Consider the following 17,951-nt stretch of genomic DNA (forward strand, 5'->3'; position numbering starts at 1 on the left):
TTATTGTCTTAGTCTTTAAGTTAGATAGATATTGAGAATTATATAGATTAATAGTCATCTAAGTTTGTCATTTATAATTAGACTAATCAGGTTCTTTAGATATATAGAGATTATACTCAGTATAGATAGATAATCTTCAACCTCTTCGAAGAGCTGTAGAAAATGGCCTTTAATATAACTCAGAGTTTCATGATAGTGAGATACAATTGCTCCTGGCAACACCGCTCTATTCAAGAGAGAACGTTGAGCACCAAAGACACTCCACTGGGAGCTTGTCTCAGCAGAACTGGCCTTTGGGTTAAGAAAAGCCCATACCTCAACCACTGACAGAGATACAGAGCATGCATCAATAGATAAAACAGGACTGTCATATCCTGCCAAGACAGGGTAAGTTAGTTTTGAAAAGTTCCTTGCCTTTAATAATGGTATGTCATTTATGTTAGGCCTTAGCCAAAGTTGGTTGACTCAACATTGCAAACAAGACTTTGGGTGATTGCCCAGATAGTCAGTTGTCTCTGTCAATTGTTACACATTTTGGATATATCTCGTTTGTTAAGTAATATTTATTCCCTTCTCGGATCTTTAATGGAGTTGAAGATTATATAATTGTAGTTACTCTCTACATTATTTAGACTCCTTGAGATAGAATGTTTAGCAAAACTTTTGATTCTCACTCAATATTGTTTGTTATATTTATTATTTGTTATTATTGTATATAGTTGTATTTGGCTTAGTTTTGTCTTATTTAGACAAAAATGGGAGATGTAGGGATAAGTCCCACCCCTTAGGGGGCGTGTTCGCCTCAGGCTAAAGTTTGCCTATAAATTTGGTGAGCGTGTTCCCAGCCCTTGCTTCTGCTTTCCTGGTGTCCGCGGGAATGGTGGTTCTGTAAGTCTATTCCTCCATTAAAGCTGTCTATATTTTGACAATCTGCATTCGCTTACGCCGTTACAATCATCTTAATGATATGTTACTTGCCTGAACTAGTAAAAAACTAAATGATACTTTCCAAATAATGTCCTTTGTCTCCTCCTCTATAGGATGCTGAATATGCATACTTCAGTGTCCCTAGACTTCTTACACTGAGAACTGCTTTAATTATGCACCTTCAGAAGATTACTGACATTGATGTTTGGACTGAATTTTCTGGATGCTTGTCAGAAGAATGGCGTATTTCCTTGGGTCAGAGCTGTCCATATTTCTTGATTCTTGCTGATGAAGGCCTGAACGACCAGCAGACACACCTTTTCAACTTTATAGCTATCCAGTCTTGGGCAATGAAAGTCAATATTGTGCTCTTCTCAGGACAAACATCTGACATCCTCCGTCTTTATGCATATTTTATGCAAAGCTCATATTCAGAGCAGGAATTTTTCAATAAGGTAATGCATATCTACAGGACAATGTTCTAGAACTTTAAAAACATTTCTAAATTAATTCAGAAAATAAGGCTCTGTGGTTAAGTATGCTTGCTATTCCTGTCATGTTGGGTAATTCATAACTGCCTATAACTCCAGCTCCAAAGGGATTTGACACCTCTGGCCTCTGTGTATACCACCCCTATATGCAGATACCTACCTACCCACATACACCTACATATGTACAAACAAACATACATACACACACATACATACATACAAGGCTAAAAATGAAACAAATTTTTAAAAGGTAACTATCTTCATTCAGTATTGACTCTACCTTCAGTATATAAACCATTATAAATTTAATAAGATGATATTTAGGTTAATAATAATGATAATGAATAATAGCATATAGTAATTTACTAAGTACTTTGCATCATAGACTAGCTCTTAACACTTATAAATTATTTATATTCAACATTCACAAAAGTCCCATGAGGCAAGCATAAGAATTGTCTATATTTAAATATGTAATGGATGCTTGAATATGTATCCTGTTTAAAAGCACTACTAAATGAGTAGTACAAGAGAATGTAGAATTTATGAGAAGCAGTGTTATCTTGTCCCCTATGTTCTCAAACACTGTGTGCTGTGTGAAATCCAAGTTATTGAAGGCCAGAAAGACATGAAATCGGAGGCACAGGTATGTCTCTGTTGCTAAGATCTATCAGTAAAATGATAAATTATGTGGTTTCATTTAAGAAGTGCACACCAGAGCAGGTTAAAGAAAAGTATGTGGTGTATTTATGTTTGCATAAATAATTTCAGCCAATAATTCAAAGCCTTTTCAAACAATTAGAATTCAAATTTTATGATAGTATTATTTTACTTATAGAGGTATATTTGAGAAACTAATTTGTTGAAAATTCCAGAGTAAAGAATGTGTACTGATTTTATAAATTAATATAGTTTGATTATTTTTTAACTAGTTAAGGTGAATTCTGCATATGAATATTATTCTACAGCTCATCAAAGTAGGTTTTGAACATGTGTCCCTCTTTGAGAATTGCATCATGCCCATCATTGCGCATTTGCAAATGTACAAATAGTTTTCATGATGTGACATGATAGTTTATTTTGCTTTTGTTAGGATTTTTATCATTAAATTATTCCTAACTCTGACTGCCAACTGTGAGCGGAAACAGGCCTGGGCTTTATTTTTACGTACAGGACAAATACTAAATATTGAGTTTATGTTGTGGTTCTTTTTCTTTTCATAGACTGGGTCACACTGTGTGGCTCAGGCTGGCCTGGAACTCACAAAGTTATACTTTCTTCAGCACCCCTGTGATGGAGGAGGGTGATCTGTCTATGTGTTTCTTCCATTGGTTAATAAAGAAACTGCCTTGGCCCTTTGATAGGACAGAAATTAGGTAGGTGGAGTAAATAGAACAGACTGCTGGGTAGAAGGCAGTGAGGCAGTCTCCATGATTCTTTGACCTGAGACCAAGGCAGGTTAGGATCTTTCTCAGTAAGCCACCATCTCATGGTGCTACAGAGATTACTAACTATGGGTTAAAGCAAGATATGAGAGTTAGCCAAGAAGAGGCTAGATATAATGGGCCAGGCAGTGTTTAAATGAATACAATCTGTGTGTTGTTATTTTGGGTGTAAAGCTAGCTGTGCGGGAGTTGGGCAGGACAAAAAGCAGGCCTGCTCACCTCATCACTACATAATGGCACCCAATGGAAAATCTAACATGACTACAAGCTTGACTATTATTGATGATTATCCATTAAAAACCTATATTTTCTAATTATACATTACATTTTTAAATGAACTCACAATCACAATACCTTAATCAATATCAGAAATACATATACATATAAGAAAATTGACCTTAAAATCCATATCAATGCAAATTATTCATATCTATATCATTTCCCCTTTAAATATAAAAGAACATTTATAAACAATATAAAACTGAAAAGCATGCCTTCGTCTTTTCATCAACACCATTTAAGTGTTTTGTGGCAGGACCTCTTAAAAGAACTGCAGGGTTTTGCAGCTAAGGCTGAGTCAGGAAGCCTCTCTTAGATGAGAACGCTTGCTTGCCTCTAGCAAGGAGAGCAGACCCGAGAAATTGCTGCTACCAAGAAAACATGCTTTATCTATTCTTTCCCAAGCTTTCTCAGGCCTTCTATGGATTCCGTTATCTATGTCTGGACACCATTCTGTAGTGATGAGCTGTGGACAGGCCTGCTTTTTGTCTTGCCTGGCTCCCACATGGCTAGCTTTATACCCGAAATAACAACACACAGATTGTATTCATTTAAATACTGCCTGGCCCATTAGTTTCAGCCTATTATTGGCTAGTTCTCACATCTTGCTTTAACCCATAGTTAGTAATCTCTGTAGCACCATGAGATGGTGGCTTACTGGGAAAGATCCTAACCTGCCTCTGTCTCAGGTCGGAGCATCATGGAGACTGCCTCACTGCCTTCTACCCAACATCCTGTTCTGTTTACTCCCCCTACCTAGTTTTCTGTCATATCAAAGGGCCAAGGCAGTTTCTTTATTAACCAATGTAAGTAACACATAGACAGATCACCCTCCTCCATCACCCCTGGGTGCTGGGATTAAAGGCATGTGCCACCATACCCAGCCCAAGTTCATAGTATTGATAGCAATTTCTAAATCTGAGTTCTGAAAAATCTTGCAAACGTTGACAGTTACATTGCTGGGGCAGACTGATGGGTCACTGGCAGTGGAACCAGGTTTTATCCCTAATGCTTGTACTGGCTTTTTGGGCATGTTTTCTCTTTATATGGATAACTTAGATCAGCCTAGATATAGTAAAGAGGGACTTGGGCCTTCTCCAGAGCAATGTGCCTTATCCTCTCTGAGAATTGGATGGCAGTGGGGTGGAGCGTATGTGGGGAGGAGAGGAAGGAGAGGGAACTTGGATTGGTATGTATAAGGAATGAAAGATAGTTTCTTTTTTAAAATAATTAAAAATAAAACTTAGATAAAATTTACCTCAAAGGAGTTTTTTTGCATTACCTGACTTGAGGACTATTTAGAATTTAAAATAGAATGAAATACCATCTCATGACTCCATTTGTAGATTAGTGGAAATGGCATTGGAACTGTTGGCAATGACTGTTTCCAATACTGTAGATGCCTATGGGGAAGAGATTGTAGTCTCTTTTTAGGAGCTTGGTTGAAATGTGACATAAAGAAGCACACTGAATTAATAGCATTTATAATTTTGAGGAACTGCTAAAATAAGGTTGCTATATTGCCAGAAGAGATATCCAAGTATTGCCTTGGAAGATTTTCCAAACACTACTGACCATCCTCGATTACAGTAATGTAGATTTAAACTCAGGGCCTCATTGTAATAGGATTGCTTCTTAAATTTCTGAGTTTTGCAGTTGGGAAATAATAATTTTATTTATGATAACTTATCTTATTTTGTTTTTCAGAATTGGAGGAAGATATTGATGGCTTATGAAACCTTGATTCAACGGCTAGAAAAATATAGAGACCTGAATTTAACAACTCTGTTTGGAGATTTAAAATTTAATAATATGGTGGAAAAGGTAATAGAAATTGAAAAAACAATTTTAGTTAAACTATCATTTTAAAAGTGTGTTTGTGTATGTGTGTGTGTGTGTCTGTGTGAAGGCCAGAGTAACCTAGTGTATCACTCCTAGAATTTTACCTTATTTGAGACCAACAGTAACAGAATCTTGTAGAGGCAGAGAGTGGAAGAGATACTAGACATCTTTCTCCTATTCCTGGTCTGAGAAGAGATGTCTCTATTTGTCCCTGTCAAGTAGGCCTAAGATACAGATATGTGTGGGCTCTGATGTAAAGAATACAACCTAAAGCTTCTACTATTGTTTATACCATGGACACAGTGGTTAAATATACCACAGTACTATTGTTTTCCCTTTAGTTCATTGTTATCATGTTGCATTGACACATTTTCTAACACTGCATTCCTGGTCTCCATATTCTCTATCATGGTGTATTGCTTTGATAATATGGTCTTGGGTTCTTTTTGTTGTTTTTCCTGTTGTATTTTGCCTTGGTTGGCATCTGTAATACCCTAATGTAATTTTCAGTTTTTGTCTTGTCTTACATTTATTTGTAAGTTTTTATTAAGTATTAAATTTTACATACCAGTCCTAGTTCCTTCTACCTTCTCTCCTTCCTCTTCTTCCTTCCCCCATCCTACCCCCATCCACTCCTCAAAAGAATAAGGCCTCCCCTGAAAGTCAACTAGTCTGTCCCATCACCTCGTTGAGACAGGATCAAGTACCCTGCCCCATGCCTAAGCTGAGCAAGGTATCTCTCCATAGAGAATGGGCTTCACAAAGGCAGCTCATGCTTTAGAGTTAGATCCTGGTTCCACTGTCAGTAGCCCCATATACTGCCCAAGCCACACTATTGTCACCTGTATTCAGGGAGCCTAGTTCAGTCCTATGCAGGTTCCCCATTTGTCAGTCCGGAGTCAGTGATTTCCCACGAGCTTAGTCAGCAGATTCTGTGGGTTTCCCCATTATGATCTTGTCCCTTTTTTCATATTTTAACTCCTCCCTTAATTTGTTTGTACTCTGGGAGCTCAGCACAGTGGTTAGTTGTGGATCTCTGCATCTGCTTCCATCTGTTTGGGGTAGAGAGCTTCTCTGTGGTTGTGGAATGTAGCACGCTGGTAATCTTTTGTTTATGTCTGGTATCCACTTACAAGTCAGTATACATAAATTTGTCTTTGTGGGTCTGGGTTTCAGTAGGGTCTTAGCCTGCCCTGTAAGGATGAGCTGGGTCCGAAGAAAGGTAAGTTGCCGCTCACCCATTCCCCAGCCTCCCTTGATCCAGGAGACAGTCAGAAGCAACATGGAGTCCATTCAAGCAGGAACTCGATTATTTTTGCACAGTAAACATCTTTTAAAGCAAAGAACTGTGGGGGTGTGGAAAAAGTGGGGTGTGGAAGTGTTGGGGGTGTGGTGAGGTTGGAAAGGGAGCCAGCATTTAAAGTAATGAATTTCCCTGTTGATTTATAGATTTTATGCATGTATTTGTTAACAGTTTTCTCATAATTTTTTGAAATAATTTTATCACTCAAAATTTGTGTTTATAATTTTTTAGTGGAAATAGCTACAGTTTCCATATGTTCACATCGACCCATTTCTTACTATATAATCATTTATGAATAAATACAGTTCTCTAAATGTCATGATATGTTATAATTGTCTGCTGTGACAGGCTTGTGAGACAATGTTTCTGCTCAAGCAACTCTGGCCAGAAGGCTCTGACATCCGGCGAGCCCTTTGCGTCACTTCATGCTCCCTCTTCTTGGAAATGTACCAATGCTTCTTAGAGAACAGAGAAAAGAAATCTTCCAAGCAGATGTGTGAAGACAAACAGGTGTGGTTTGCTGCACTGGGATGCATTTGTGCTTTCCTATTTTGTTTTCACCAACCATTTCCCCATGTGGCAATGGGTTCTCTCTTGTTTATATGATCAGCAGAAATAGGAGAATCCCTGAAATTCATGTCATAAAGGAATATGCTGTTCCATGACTTAGTGTGTTACCTACACGTGCTTCACATAGAACATATGTGATCTTCATCACCTGCAGACGGGCAAAGGAAGAAACAACCTGCTATTCTACTGTGCTTTGGGCTTTTTCTGTGCACAGTTCATGAAACGCTCAGGAAAGCATTGTTATTTCTATTCCATCCTCAAAACACAGACGTTCAGATTTTGAGAGTAACAGTCCTCCAACCCAAGGTGCTAAATAGTAATGTAGTTCTGATTAAGGTTTATCTTGTGCAAATTTCTCAGGGACTTTAAAAGATAGGCTCACACAGTGGTACCCTACTGGCTAAGCAGAGACTACTCTTCTTAGTTTTCTTTATTGCAGAAAAGGTCAAGAATCTGGTGGCCAGTTGAGGTTTAGCTATGACTAAACAGTCATCTCTGCAGATATGTTCTCATGGGCACTAAAGTATACACATCCACACATACCATTTTATATGTAATCTCAGTAGTATGGAGTCTCAGCTAATGAATCCTATTAACTTTCTAGATTTCAGAAATAAACAAGGTTCAGTTTTTAATATTTTGCTTTGCAGTATCTCCTTAAATGTATATTTAATGAAACTTTTCTACATGATTATATGTCCAAATTTAATTCTTCCCTAAATTATGATAATAAGTCAAACTTATCTCCCTGGAACTTCTAAACATTAGACCCTCTCTGGCATCCTAGGAGTGTCCCATTGAAGTATCCTTGCTCCTCCAACAAGACAAAATATTTGCCAATAGCAATGATGTCCTTGCCCCATGATGCTAAGCATATCTACTTATTTACCGCTGTTCTCATCATGCAGTTACAGCCTTAAGCTACATTGCTATCCTGTTGTCCTCATGGAGGTCGTTCATAATATTGTCTTCAGAGTAGGTTGCTTCAATGGAAGAGAGAATGTAGCATGTAGCTTCCCCACTCAAGGTCCCCTGGAACTTCAGGTTCACCACCTGGTTTATTAGTTTAAATCTGGAGTCCCTGAAAATACTGAGCTATGCCTTACACCAGCTTCTGCAAAGCTAGAAGCTTCCTTTTCCCTCTATCTCAAATGATTTTAACATAGCCTAATATCTAGGTAAGTACTGTCTTAGAAATGGAGAATGTGTAAATGTGGAATTCCCATGTAGAGAGCTTAGCTACAAAGTTCGGGCTTCTGCAGATTGAGTATGTAGTCTCCCAGCTTGCTGATCTCTACTCACCTTCTTTACTTTCTACAGGAACAAGGTAGTTGTTTAACCCTGAAGGATGTGGAAGACTTCTGTAAGCTCCACTGCCTCAGTGTGGTTTTTCAACTTCACCTACCTCTTTCCCAGAGAGCCTGCTCAAGATTTATCACTTCTGCTTGGATTAAGGACCTCAAAACTGTCTTTAAAATGGTAAATATACTTGCCTTTCACTTATACTTTTGTTTTAACTACTTGATACTTTAAAAGCCACGTTAACTTTCAAAATAGATTTATACAGGGTGGTGTTAAAGTTTGGAATCTTCAAAGATTGGCTTGTTTAAGTCAGTCACTTGGCTAGTTTCAACAATTGTATTAAACAATATGATTGTTATTAATAACAACCATCATGGCATGTATCCAACCCAAAGAGGAGCTTTTCGAAATTTTCCTTTTTAAAATTCTTGTCATTGTGAGGAGTTTTTTCATTAATGAGGAAGTTCCTGGTGACCGCCACCTTCTGCACTGAGAAAGAACTGAGCGAATGGATGCAAGGCTTTATTATTTTCTCCCATTCCAGATTATGGATACAGAGATTTTGGAGACCTTAGGAAAACAGAAAGCAAAAATATCTCCAGAGTTTTCTTTGTAAATCAGTGCCAGAATCTGTTAACACTCCAGTTTATTCTCTTCATTTTAAACAAACAGATATTTGTGTTTTTTATAGCATGGAAAATATCCATACACATTTTTTTCTTTTCGCATCCTCCTTTCTTTCCTATATTGGATGATATCATCTTTAATGACTACTAATTGCATCTTCATATATATGCAGTATATTTACATAAATATATATCATATACATATGAAAGTATACATCATATATGTGTTTTAGTCATGTAGACTTTCTTTTAGGATCCTGAGATAAACAGTCAAGAAAAGTGTCTTATACCCAATGAAATTAGGAATGTGCTCTTCCATCATGGAGATGGAGTGAGATGAACACCCTTCATCATTCCACCCTAGTTCTTCTAGACAATTACATCTTATAAAGAAGACACAGACTGAATATTAACACTTACTATGAAGGAACATCTAGGGTACTTTTGAAATCAATAGTGAAAAGATCTCTTAAGAAGTTATATGACCCAAGTCCTGAAGGATGGGTAGGTGTTAGCAGGGTGGACAGAAAGGAAACCAGATTGTGGAAGGAGAAAAAGCACTGTGTGTGACTGTCCTAAAGATAGTACGGCCAAGGGACTGGGGTCCACTCATTGTATCAAGGACAGAAAACTATAGGGTTAGTGATGAAGCTGATGTAGTGAGTGAGAGACAAATCAGGTAGCATCCTGTAGGTCATGGCAGATAAGTTCATCATATGTTCACTGAGTGCCTACTAAATGGTTTTAATTAAGCAAATGACACTTCTTTTTACACACACACACACACACACACACACACACACACACACACACACACACTGTTTTACTTGCAAATAGACCATCAGAGTGTAGATACAAAGCTGGATTTGGAGGGATTAGGGAACTATTTAGCCACCTTCTTGTTGATGGTGTTAGAGGCTAAGGAAGAGCTTTTGAGCACTCTACACTATACTCTGAGTATACTTCTACAGTAGCACTCTGAGGAGTGACTTAAGTCTACCTGGAGACAGCACAGCTGCATGGAGAGTGTGCCTTTCTTACTCAATGAGGAGTAGCATTTCCAAAAATGCCCCAGTCTCAAAGTCCAGCATGGGAGATGCAAAGGAAATTCATGGAGTGTATTGATTTGACTGTGACTGAAGTGGTGATTAAGTTACATTAATTTTACTTGATAATGCTTGTATTACATTTACTATATTAGCATAATGTGACCCAGGATTGGGAACTGTAGTTTAGGAATAGGGCTCATGAATGATGGTTCAGTTGGCAAGGCACGTACCTTGGAAGCCTGAGAACCAAATTTTGATCCGCAATGCACAACTGATGGAGAAAGGTCATTGGCTAATAAAGAAACTGCCTTGGCCCATGTGATAGGGCAGAATTTAGATAGGCAGAGTAAACAGAACAGAATGCTTGGACGAAGAGGAATGCTCTGAGCTGGGAGGAGCTCAGAAATCATGCAGCTCCTCTCAGAGCCAGATGCGATAAAGCTCTGACCCAGGATGGACGTAGGCTAGAATATTCCCGGTAAGCGCAACTTGGGGTGCTACACACATTAATAGAAATGGGCCAGGCAGTGTTTAAAAGAATACAGTTTGTGTGTTGTTATTTTGGGGCATAAGCTAGCAAGGCGACCGGGAGCTGGGTGGCAGGAATGCAACCCGAAGCTCCTACAACATACAACCATGTATGAAATCAAATCAGGCATGGTGATGGTCACTTGTAATCCCCCAGATAGTTAAATGGAAAGATCACTTGTTGAACGTACATCCTACTTGGTCAAGCTCCGGACCAGTGAGAGGCCCTGTCACATACATAAAGTGGGATTTACCAGGTAATGACTCCTGAAGTCATTCTGTGGCCTCTGTCCACCTGCACACACCAACATCATGCTCATATCCTTATAAAAGAGTATCAGGACATATTGAATATCTGCACTAGTGAACATTCATAGCTGCTGTAATGAAATTTTTGAAGAGTTCCATGGTGTAGTAAATACTAGCATGATGAAGGTGGTTCTATGGAGGTTCTACTGATTCTTGAGGGAAAATTCTGTATCCTAAACCCCATAGGAGGACATTCCTTTGGTGTTAGGGCCTAAGGGTAGCAGGCTCTGTGTGACTCTGTTATTAATGAAAGATAGGAAGACTCCACTTCTCAATCCCATTTTCATTTAGATGTTTTAGTATGGGTCATATACTAAATATATTAAATCTATTGTTATCTGCAATTAAAATAAACATTGTGGCACCAGTAATGTGCTTTGACTATTATTATTGATTTATTTCTCAATTATATTAAATTATTGTGTCACCTTTATGTAGCTTAAGTCTGGTCCATAAATGGGACCTGGCATGAATGCAGCAGATGTGATATGGACTTGAACGGAAGCCTCCCTTGCACAACTGTTAGCATTGAAGAATTTTTGACAATTTTTAATATACAAGGAAGTGCTTTCGGTTAAAAGACATTATAAAAAAAATCTTGAAATATTTAACAGTTTTCTAGGATGGCCTGGCAAGATGTACCTGATAATTTTAGCTGATCAGAAATATTAGCTTTATTTTCCTCTTTATGTTGGGAACCATTAAGTTTTAATACCAAGGCATAGAGAATAATGAAAACTCACTTGGGAGCTTCTCACTTTAATTCTGTAAATCATACCATTGAGGAAGAGTTGTGTCTACTGTGTAAGTGTTGTTTGTGCAGACATTGTGTCTTTGTTACAATGGAATATCTCCACGTAGCCTTAAGTTAGTGGAGACCTATCAGCATTGGTGGGTGGGAAATGTTTTTCTTTCTAGAACCCTTAGCAGCCCAACATTTACAACCCAAAATAGACAAAGAAACCTAGGAAAATAATAGAAACACATTCAAAAGCTTAAGAAATATACAGTTTTTGAGATTTTAGATTACATTGGGAGGAAACAATCAATAGAAAATAAATAGATATTTCTTTAACTGATGATAAATTTTTTTTTTTGAGACAAGATTTTACTCTGTAACCCAGGTTGGTCTGAGACTGACTGTGTAACATAGACAGGCCTTAATTTTGCAGGCATCTTTCTTTCTTAGCCTCCCAAGTGTTGAGATTACGTACAGTTTAAATTTATTTTTGAGTCAGTTTTTATTTTATGTAATGCTTCAATTTTTTAGGAACAAAGTATAATCGTTATTCAGCCTAAGTGGGTTTACATTCTAATGAGAATTCGGATAGTCTTCTTCTTTGCCTTTCATTTGGATTATAGATGCGTATGGAGTCATTCTACATATTACTGTGGACATGAAAGCTGTCAACAACTTCTTTTTTGATTTCCAGAAACAGTGGTGTGACTATTTCATCCTAAGTAATGTGAACATGATTGAATTTTGGAGTTTGGATTTCCTTCACCTTTCTGATTTAAGTGATGAGCCTCTGTTGAAGAATATTGCTTTTTACTATGAAAATGAAAACTCAGAAGGTATCAGCTTACTATATAATACACCTCACCTTTCTCTAGATAGAAAACGCAGAAGTCTCAGCTTACTATATAATACACATCATCTTGCTTTAGAGAGAAAGCTCATGAAGAGTTTCAAGCTTCAAAACCATTTTGTAAATGTCTATTGTATAAACAGTAATTATTTCAGTTTCCCAGTCTTTGTTTATAATTTTCATTTGTGGCAATCAGAATGAATATAACAATTCAAAAATAATTTCCAGTTTATTAGCACTCCATAATTATGTTTGTTAAATGTGTATGTTCATGTGTCTGACAGTTCATAACAGATTGTTTTCATAAATGGCATGTAATATTTATTCATGAAATTGCTCATGAATACAAACATTTCACTTTACTAGATATTTAGTGATTTTAAGTTTTTCTAAGAGATACTATCTATGTATTCTTATATAATTTGTGTTTTGTTAGACTATTTTTTCTTGTGTTTTTATAATCAAAGAAAAAGAAAACACATTTTGAGAGACTAGTGCTTCAGTCAGTAGTATAGAAATGTCTTTAACATCAAGATTTGGTCCTGTCATATTTTAGGAATTGGAATAAATTACCTACTTTGAAAATAATGGTTCATTGTTAATTTTTATTTTAGTTTTATTCAGTGTTATTGGTTAAGAAGCTATATGTTGTACAATATTTTTATCATCTTAAAAAATTAAATCTCTGCTGTTGGTTATCCTTAGTTAAGACATTAATTTTTAATATCAAGTTCTCAAGCAGAAAGACAAGATCAGTTTTGATATGTACCTTGTCATTGTCAACAGCTGTGATCCTTTTCATTTAGATTCAGTGGTAAGCTCATTGAAAATTTCACTGTTAGCCTCATATTTCAGAGCCTACTGACTTAATGATGTTATGTGCTTTAATGCGTGTGTCAGTACTTCTTAACTGTGTATTTTTAATTTTGTGATCCAGGCCTGAATTTGAATGTAGGAGATGTCATCATGAAGGAGTATGTACATCTCTGGGATACAGTGTCAAAGTTGGTGGAAAACTTTGAAGTGGGAAATCCATTTCCTTTAAGAACAACAGAACGTCATTTTCTTAAAAAGACGCCATCACCAATCAAAGGTAACTTATCTGTGACTTAAATGTCATTTTCTTTAAATGACCCTATCACCAATCCAAGGTAACTTTTTCCTAACTTAAGTGTTTACTTTAAAATACCACATCACCAGACAAAGATAACTGATTCCTACCATAAATTGAGGAAGAAAAAAACCTCTTGGAAAATCCAAGTAGAAATTGTTTTCTGGCATTTCTGTGTTTAAATAGTTGTCATATCCATGTGGTAGTGTGCTTTAACTAATATTGAACATTTAAATGTTGTTTGTAATCAATGTTGCCATTTTAAAAAGTCAAACCATACGTAAGTGAATTCTCTTTCTAGCAATGTAACCTCTGTCAACAAAAATTTTCAATATTCTATTACAACATGATGGCTCTTCTTCAAATAATAGAATGGGGGAAGCCTGCAAAATAACTGGAGGAATTGAGATCCATCTATGCTCTACCAGCATAGAGACTAGCATGGTAGCATATTCAACATCTGTGTTGTATAGTAACAAAGTAAACACTAGACTTGTGTTGGGAGGAGTATGAGATGCTAAAGAATAAAAAGGAGCCAGCAGTCACCTTAGAAAGACTTTGCCCAAATCAGTGCATTTGCCTTCTCTGTGCTGCAGATGTACAGAGTGTCTTTGGTGACAGGCACAAGAGAAGAGGCCATAACAAGGAGGTGGTAGAACTGACAGTCTTCAGAAAGTCAAGGTCCATTGGAGCAAACCTCAAAGCTTAGCTCCTCCCAGACCTGCCTTTCAGTGGACAGAAATAACAAAGAAGTCACACTGTTTCTGCAGCATAATAAATCACTCTTGAGAATTTGGAATTTAAATTGTTATACCACAAGGCCCCTCTAATACAGTAAATGAAAGTGATTGGAAAGATCTGGAAAATTATCATGAGGAAGAAATCATAAACATTTTTATAGGATTATGTGCCAAACATGGATGCTAATAGAATTCACAGAAGAGCCAAGGAATAACTAAGAACACAATTAGCTGTGTGTAGGCAAAAGCTTCTCATTTGTTCCCGTCTACTTAGACCCAAAATAATCATACAGAAACCATATTATTTTAATCACTGATTGGCTAATCATTTTAGTGTAATTGTTAGCTAGTTCTTATATCTTTGGTTAACCCATTTCTATTATTTTATATTTTATCATGAAGTTCATGGCCTACTGGCAAATTCCAGCTGACTTTCCCTTCTGGTGACTGCACAGCGTCTCTTGACTCTGCCTTCTTTCTCACAGCATTCAGTTTAGTTTTCCCCATCTAGCTCTTTTCTGTCCTATCACAGGCCAAAACAACTTCTTTGTTAACCAAAGGTATTTACATCATACAGAGGCTAATCCCATGCCAGCTGTGGACTTAGAACTGATAAGTTCTGTTTGTTTAATCATCACAATTATTATGTATTTTCTGAATATAGGTAGAAAACATTTAAGAGAGATTAAATGTAAAATTAGAAATGAGAAAAATAATAAAAACTTTAAAATAGTCTTTATGCCTATAACCAGACTTGTAGAAATCAAAATACTGAACAGGTTTAAAATTGATTGGATATTAATAATGGAGGAGTTTTGGTTCTATAAATAAATAGAAAAAGAGTCATACTTAAGGTTGGAGACATCCCTCATGAGTAGTGTGTCCTAGCATGTTTGAGATTATGTGCTCAGTTTCTTGCACAAGAAAATAGAACAGGTGAAATATACCATTATGAGAAATGACAAAAGCTAGTCACAGAAAGAAAAATACCGTGTGATGCCATTACATGCACAGTCTAAAAAAATACATAGTAGTAGAACAAAGTAAATATGTAGTTATTGAGGAAATAGTGGTGGGGATGGGGTAATGTAGGTCAAAGGGTACAAATATGGAAGATAAATATATGGTAGATAATAGGTCTGTATTTGATGTACTTGATAAGGCTACTGTAGTCTATGAGGGCTAACGCTAATCTTATATTTCATAGTTCCTAATCCTCCTGCCTCCACCTGTCAAGTGCTAACACAGATATACACCCCAGGCCCAACTAATACTATGCATATCTATGTATCTATCTATGTATCTATCTATGTATCTATCTATGTATCTATCTATGTATCTATCTATGTATCTATCTATGTATCTATGTATCTATCTATCATCTATCTATCTATCTATCTATCTATCTATCTGTCATCTATCTATCTATCTATCTATCTATCTATCTATCTATACACGCATACACTCATATGTATCAAAATAAGTATATTAAATCATGGTATATACCTTAAATAAATATAAAATTAAATTTCAGCACATAAAGTATTAAATGACATGGAGACCAAAAGCCAACCTTTGGTTCGTTTGGAAACTTGGAAAGAAAGAATGAATTGATGTGAGTGAAATTTTGTTTAGAAAGTAATGACCTAACATTTCCCTGAATTAATCAAGACAAATTTTATACATTTAGGATGTCAAATCAGGTAAGTTAAATGCAAAAACATATTAAGCCAGAAGAATGCACTCCCTTGACACACAAACGGAAACTGCAACATGTAAAAACTACAGAGCATCTCATATGATTCATAATTAATTCTAAAGGAAGAATTAACTCTAAAGAATTAGTCAAGTGACATATTTCTCAGTAATGATAAAATTCAGAATGTTCAGAATTATATGTGATTATTAAATTATATTAGGGTAGAGGATAGTATGCATATTTGCAGAAAAACAAAAAATGGTTTAGTCATAATAACATAATAACATCTTTAATACTGTAGTGAATTTCAGGAAAAATGATTTTAGAGGAAGTAGCAAAAGAAATGTTTCCTGAGAACTTAGGATACATACATACGTGTGTGTGTGTGTGTGTGTGTGTGTGTGTGTGTGTGTGTGTGTATTCTCCTATGACAATGAATCCCACCCAACAAAAGAACACTGGAGCAAGGAGTTTACTGTAGCAGTCAGAGAGTGGTTCGAATTAGGTTAGGGCAGGAAATGAAGAGCACTATGAAGAGCCTGTCTGTGAGCAGGTTTCCACTTTGGGAACAACTGAGAACCTTAGAATGGGGTTCACACTATCTTAGAAATATCTCTTGAAAATAACAAGAACGCTGGGGTATTTATTCTCCAGTTGCTGTTATGACTTTGACTGAGGGTCATTCTCAGAGATTCTGGTTTGATCTCTGTGGTTACAGAAAGAAAAGTACTTAACCTACCAGTTTACAGAAGGTATCCTGGGAAAACACAAGAACAGAGAGCATCAGGAGAATTATGAATAATACGTTAAATAAAAATTATTCACTAGCCAATTATCACAGCTATAAGATGTGTCTGATCTATTTATTATCTGTCCATCTATCTATCTGTCTTTCTGTTTATCTGTGTCTGTCTGTCTGTCATCTATCCATAACCTACCTACTTACCATCTAACTGTCATATGTCTGTCTACCTGATCTAGCATTTTGTCACCTATCTACCTGTGTTTGCATAAGCATGTATATAAACCGAAAGGAAGCTCAAAGGGAGAATTGTAATAATCTCAATCTCATGACCTTTGTTTTTGCCTATTTTAATTTATATTTTACACTATGTATATGATCTCTCAGATTGTTATCTTTAGAATTTTTATCACTTATTATACAAAAATAAAAGGATTAGACATTTGAACATAAGCACCACAGAAAATTATCTATCATCTATTATTTGTCTCTTTATCACCTATCAATAATCTGCCATTTTTATCACAATGTATCTATCCAGCTATACCTATTGACTCTCTAGCCATTGAACTACCTATTTTTTTTTTTTTTTTTTTTTTTTTTTTGGTTTTTCGAGACAGGGTTTCTCTGTGGTTTTGGAGCCTGTCCTGGAACTAGCTCTTGTAGACCAGGCTGGTCTCGAACTCACAGAGATCCGCCTGCCTCTGCCTCCCGAGTGCTGGGATTAAAGGCGTGCGCCACCACCGCCCGGCTGAACTACCTATTTTTCATCTATATACCTATTTGCTTAGTTATTATTAATTTATTTTCTATTATGTTCCTATATTCTCAAAGTAGGAAATAGCTTTATGAGCAGGATTGGAATTAAAATATAAATGAAGTGAATATGAAATGTTTTTAAATGTGAAATTTTGAGAAACAATATATTGTTTTCCTTTCTGAAAATTTCACATTTAACTTGGTCTTATTTACTTTTGTTTACAGAAAGTTCCCAGAAGAAGATGCCAAATTTGGGTTTTATTCCAATGTCATGTGCTTTGGTTGATGAATTTACTGGAGACATTCTGAAAGAATTGCCTTTCCTAAAGAGGTAAGGCATCCGTATGTATTAATAAATACTTGTTTGGAACGAAAATAGCTATTTATTAAGAATAAGCCTTTGAGAAGGCTTTTTCTGAATAAACTACAGAAATATGACACATTAACATAGTAAATTACATGTAATATGTATTTGGAGCATGTTCCCATTGCCCATCTTTATTATATCTGTGTTATTTTAATTGGAGAACAACGCACTCTATCCCTAACATACAAGGAATGTTTGAGAGTGTTGGAGACCTGAAGTGATCCTGTCTTCTGAAATTTCTAAGAAAATGCTTTGTTGCCTTCTACTACACAT

At 36.3% G+C, this 17,951-nt stretch overlaps 1 protein-coding gene and 2 long non-coding RNA genes across 22 annotated transcripts in view; 1 reads left to right on the forward strand and 2 right to left on the reverse strand.

The window, feature by feature from the left end:
* Positions 1-660, reverse strand: part of LOC126513432 (uncharacterized) — a 12,462-nt gene extending 11,802 nt beyond the window's left edge. The window contains exon 1 of the long non-coding RNA XR_007595342.1: positions 316-660. This is a non-coding gene — a long non-coding RNA (uncharacterized lncRNA). The remainder of the gene's footprint in view (positions 1-315) is intronic.
* The window catches only part of LOC126513434 (uncharacterized), a 153,544-nt gene that overhangs the window by 38,505 nt on the left and 97,088 nt on the right, over positions 1-17,951 (reverse strand). The gene's annotated exons all lie outside the window — the stretch shown is intronic.
* The window catches only part of LOC126513430 (probable ATP-dependent RNA helicase DDX60), a 479,040-nt gene that overhangs the window by 34,723 nt on the left and 426,366 nt on the right, over positions 1-17,951 (forward strand). For all 20 annotated transcript variants that reach the window (XR_007595338.1, XR_007595340.1, XR_007595335.1 and 17 more), the window contains exons 5-11: positions 1,041-1,382; positions 4,850-4,966; positions 6,636-6,797; positions 8,178-8,336; positions 12,105-12,246; positions 13,198-13,353; positions 17,537-17,642. Coding sequence is in view for 12 of the 20 variants with exons in the window: in XM_050161799.1 (XP_050017756.1) it covers positions 1,041-1,382; positions 4,850-4,966; positions 6,636-6,797; positions 8,178-8,336; positions 12,105-12,246; positions 13,198-13,353; positions 17,537-17,642 (1,184 nt within the window). In the remaining 8 variants the exon portion in view is untranslated. The remainder of the gene's footprint in view (positions 1-1,040; positions 1,383-4,849; positions 4,967-6,635; positions 6,798-8,177; positions 8,337-12,104; positions 12,247-13,197; positions 13,354-17,536; positions 17,643-17,951) is intronic.

The sequence above is a fragment of the Alexandromys fortis genome, unplaced genomic scaffold (genome assembly GCF_014885135.2).
Source record: "Alexandromys fortis isolate MF-2015 unplaced genomic scaffold, M_Fortis_MF-2015_v1.1 scaffold_137, whole genome shotgun sequence".
In the NCBI taxonomy this organism is placed as follows: Eukaryota; Metazoa; Chordata; class Mammalia; order Rodentia; family Cricetidae; genus Alexandromys; species Alexandromys fortis.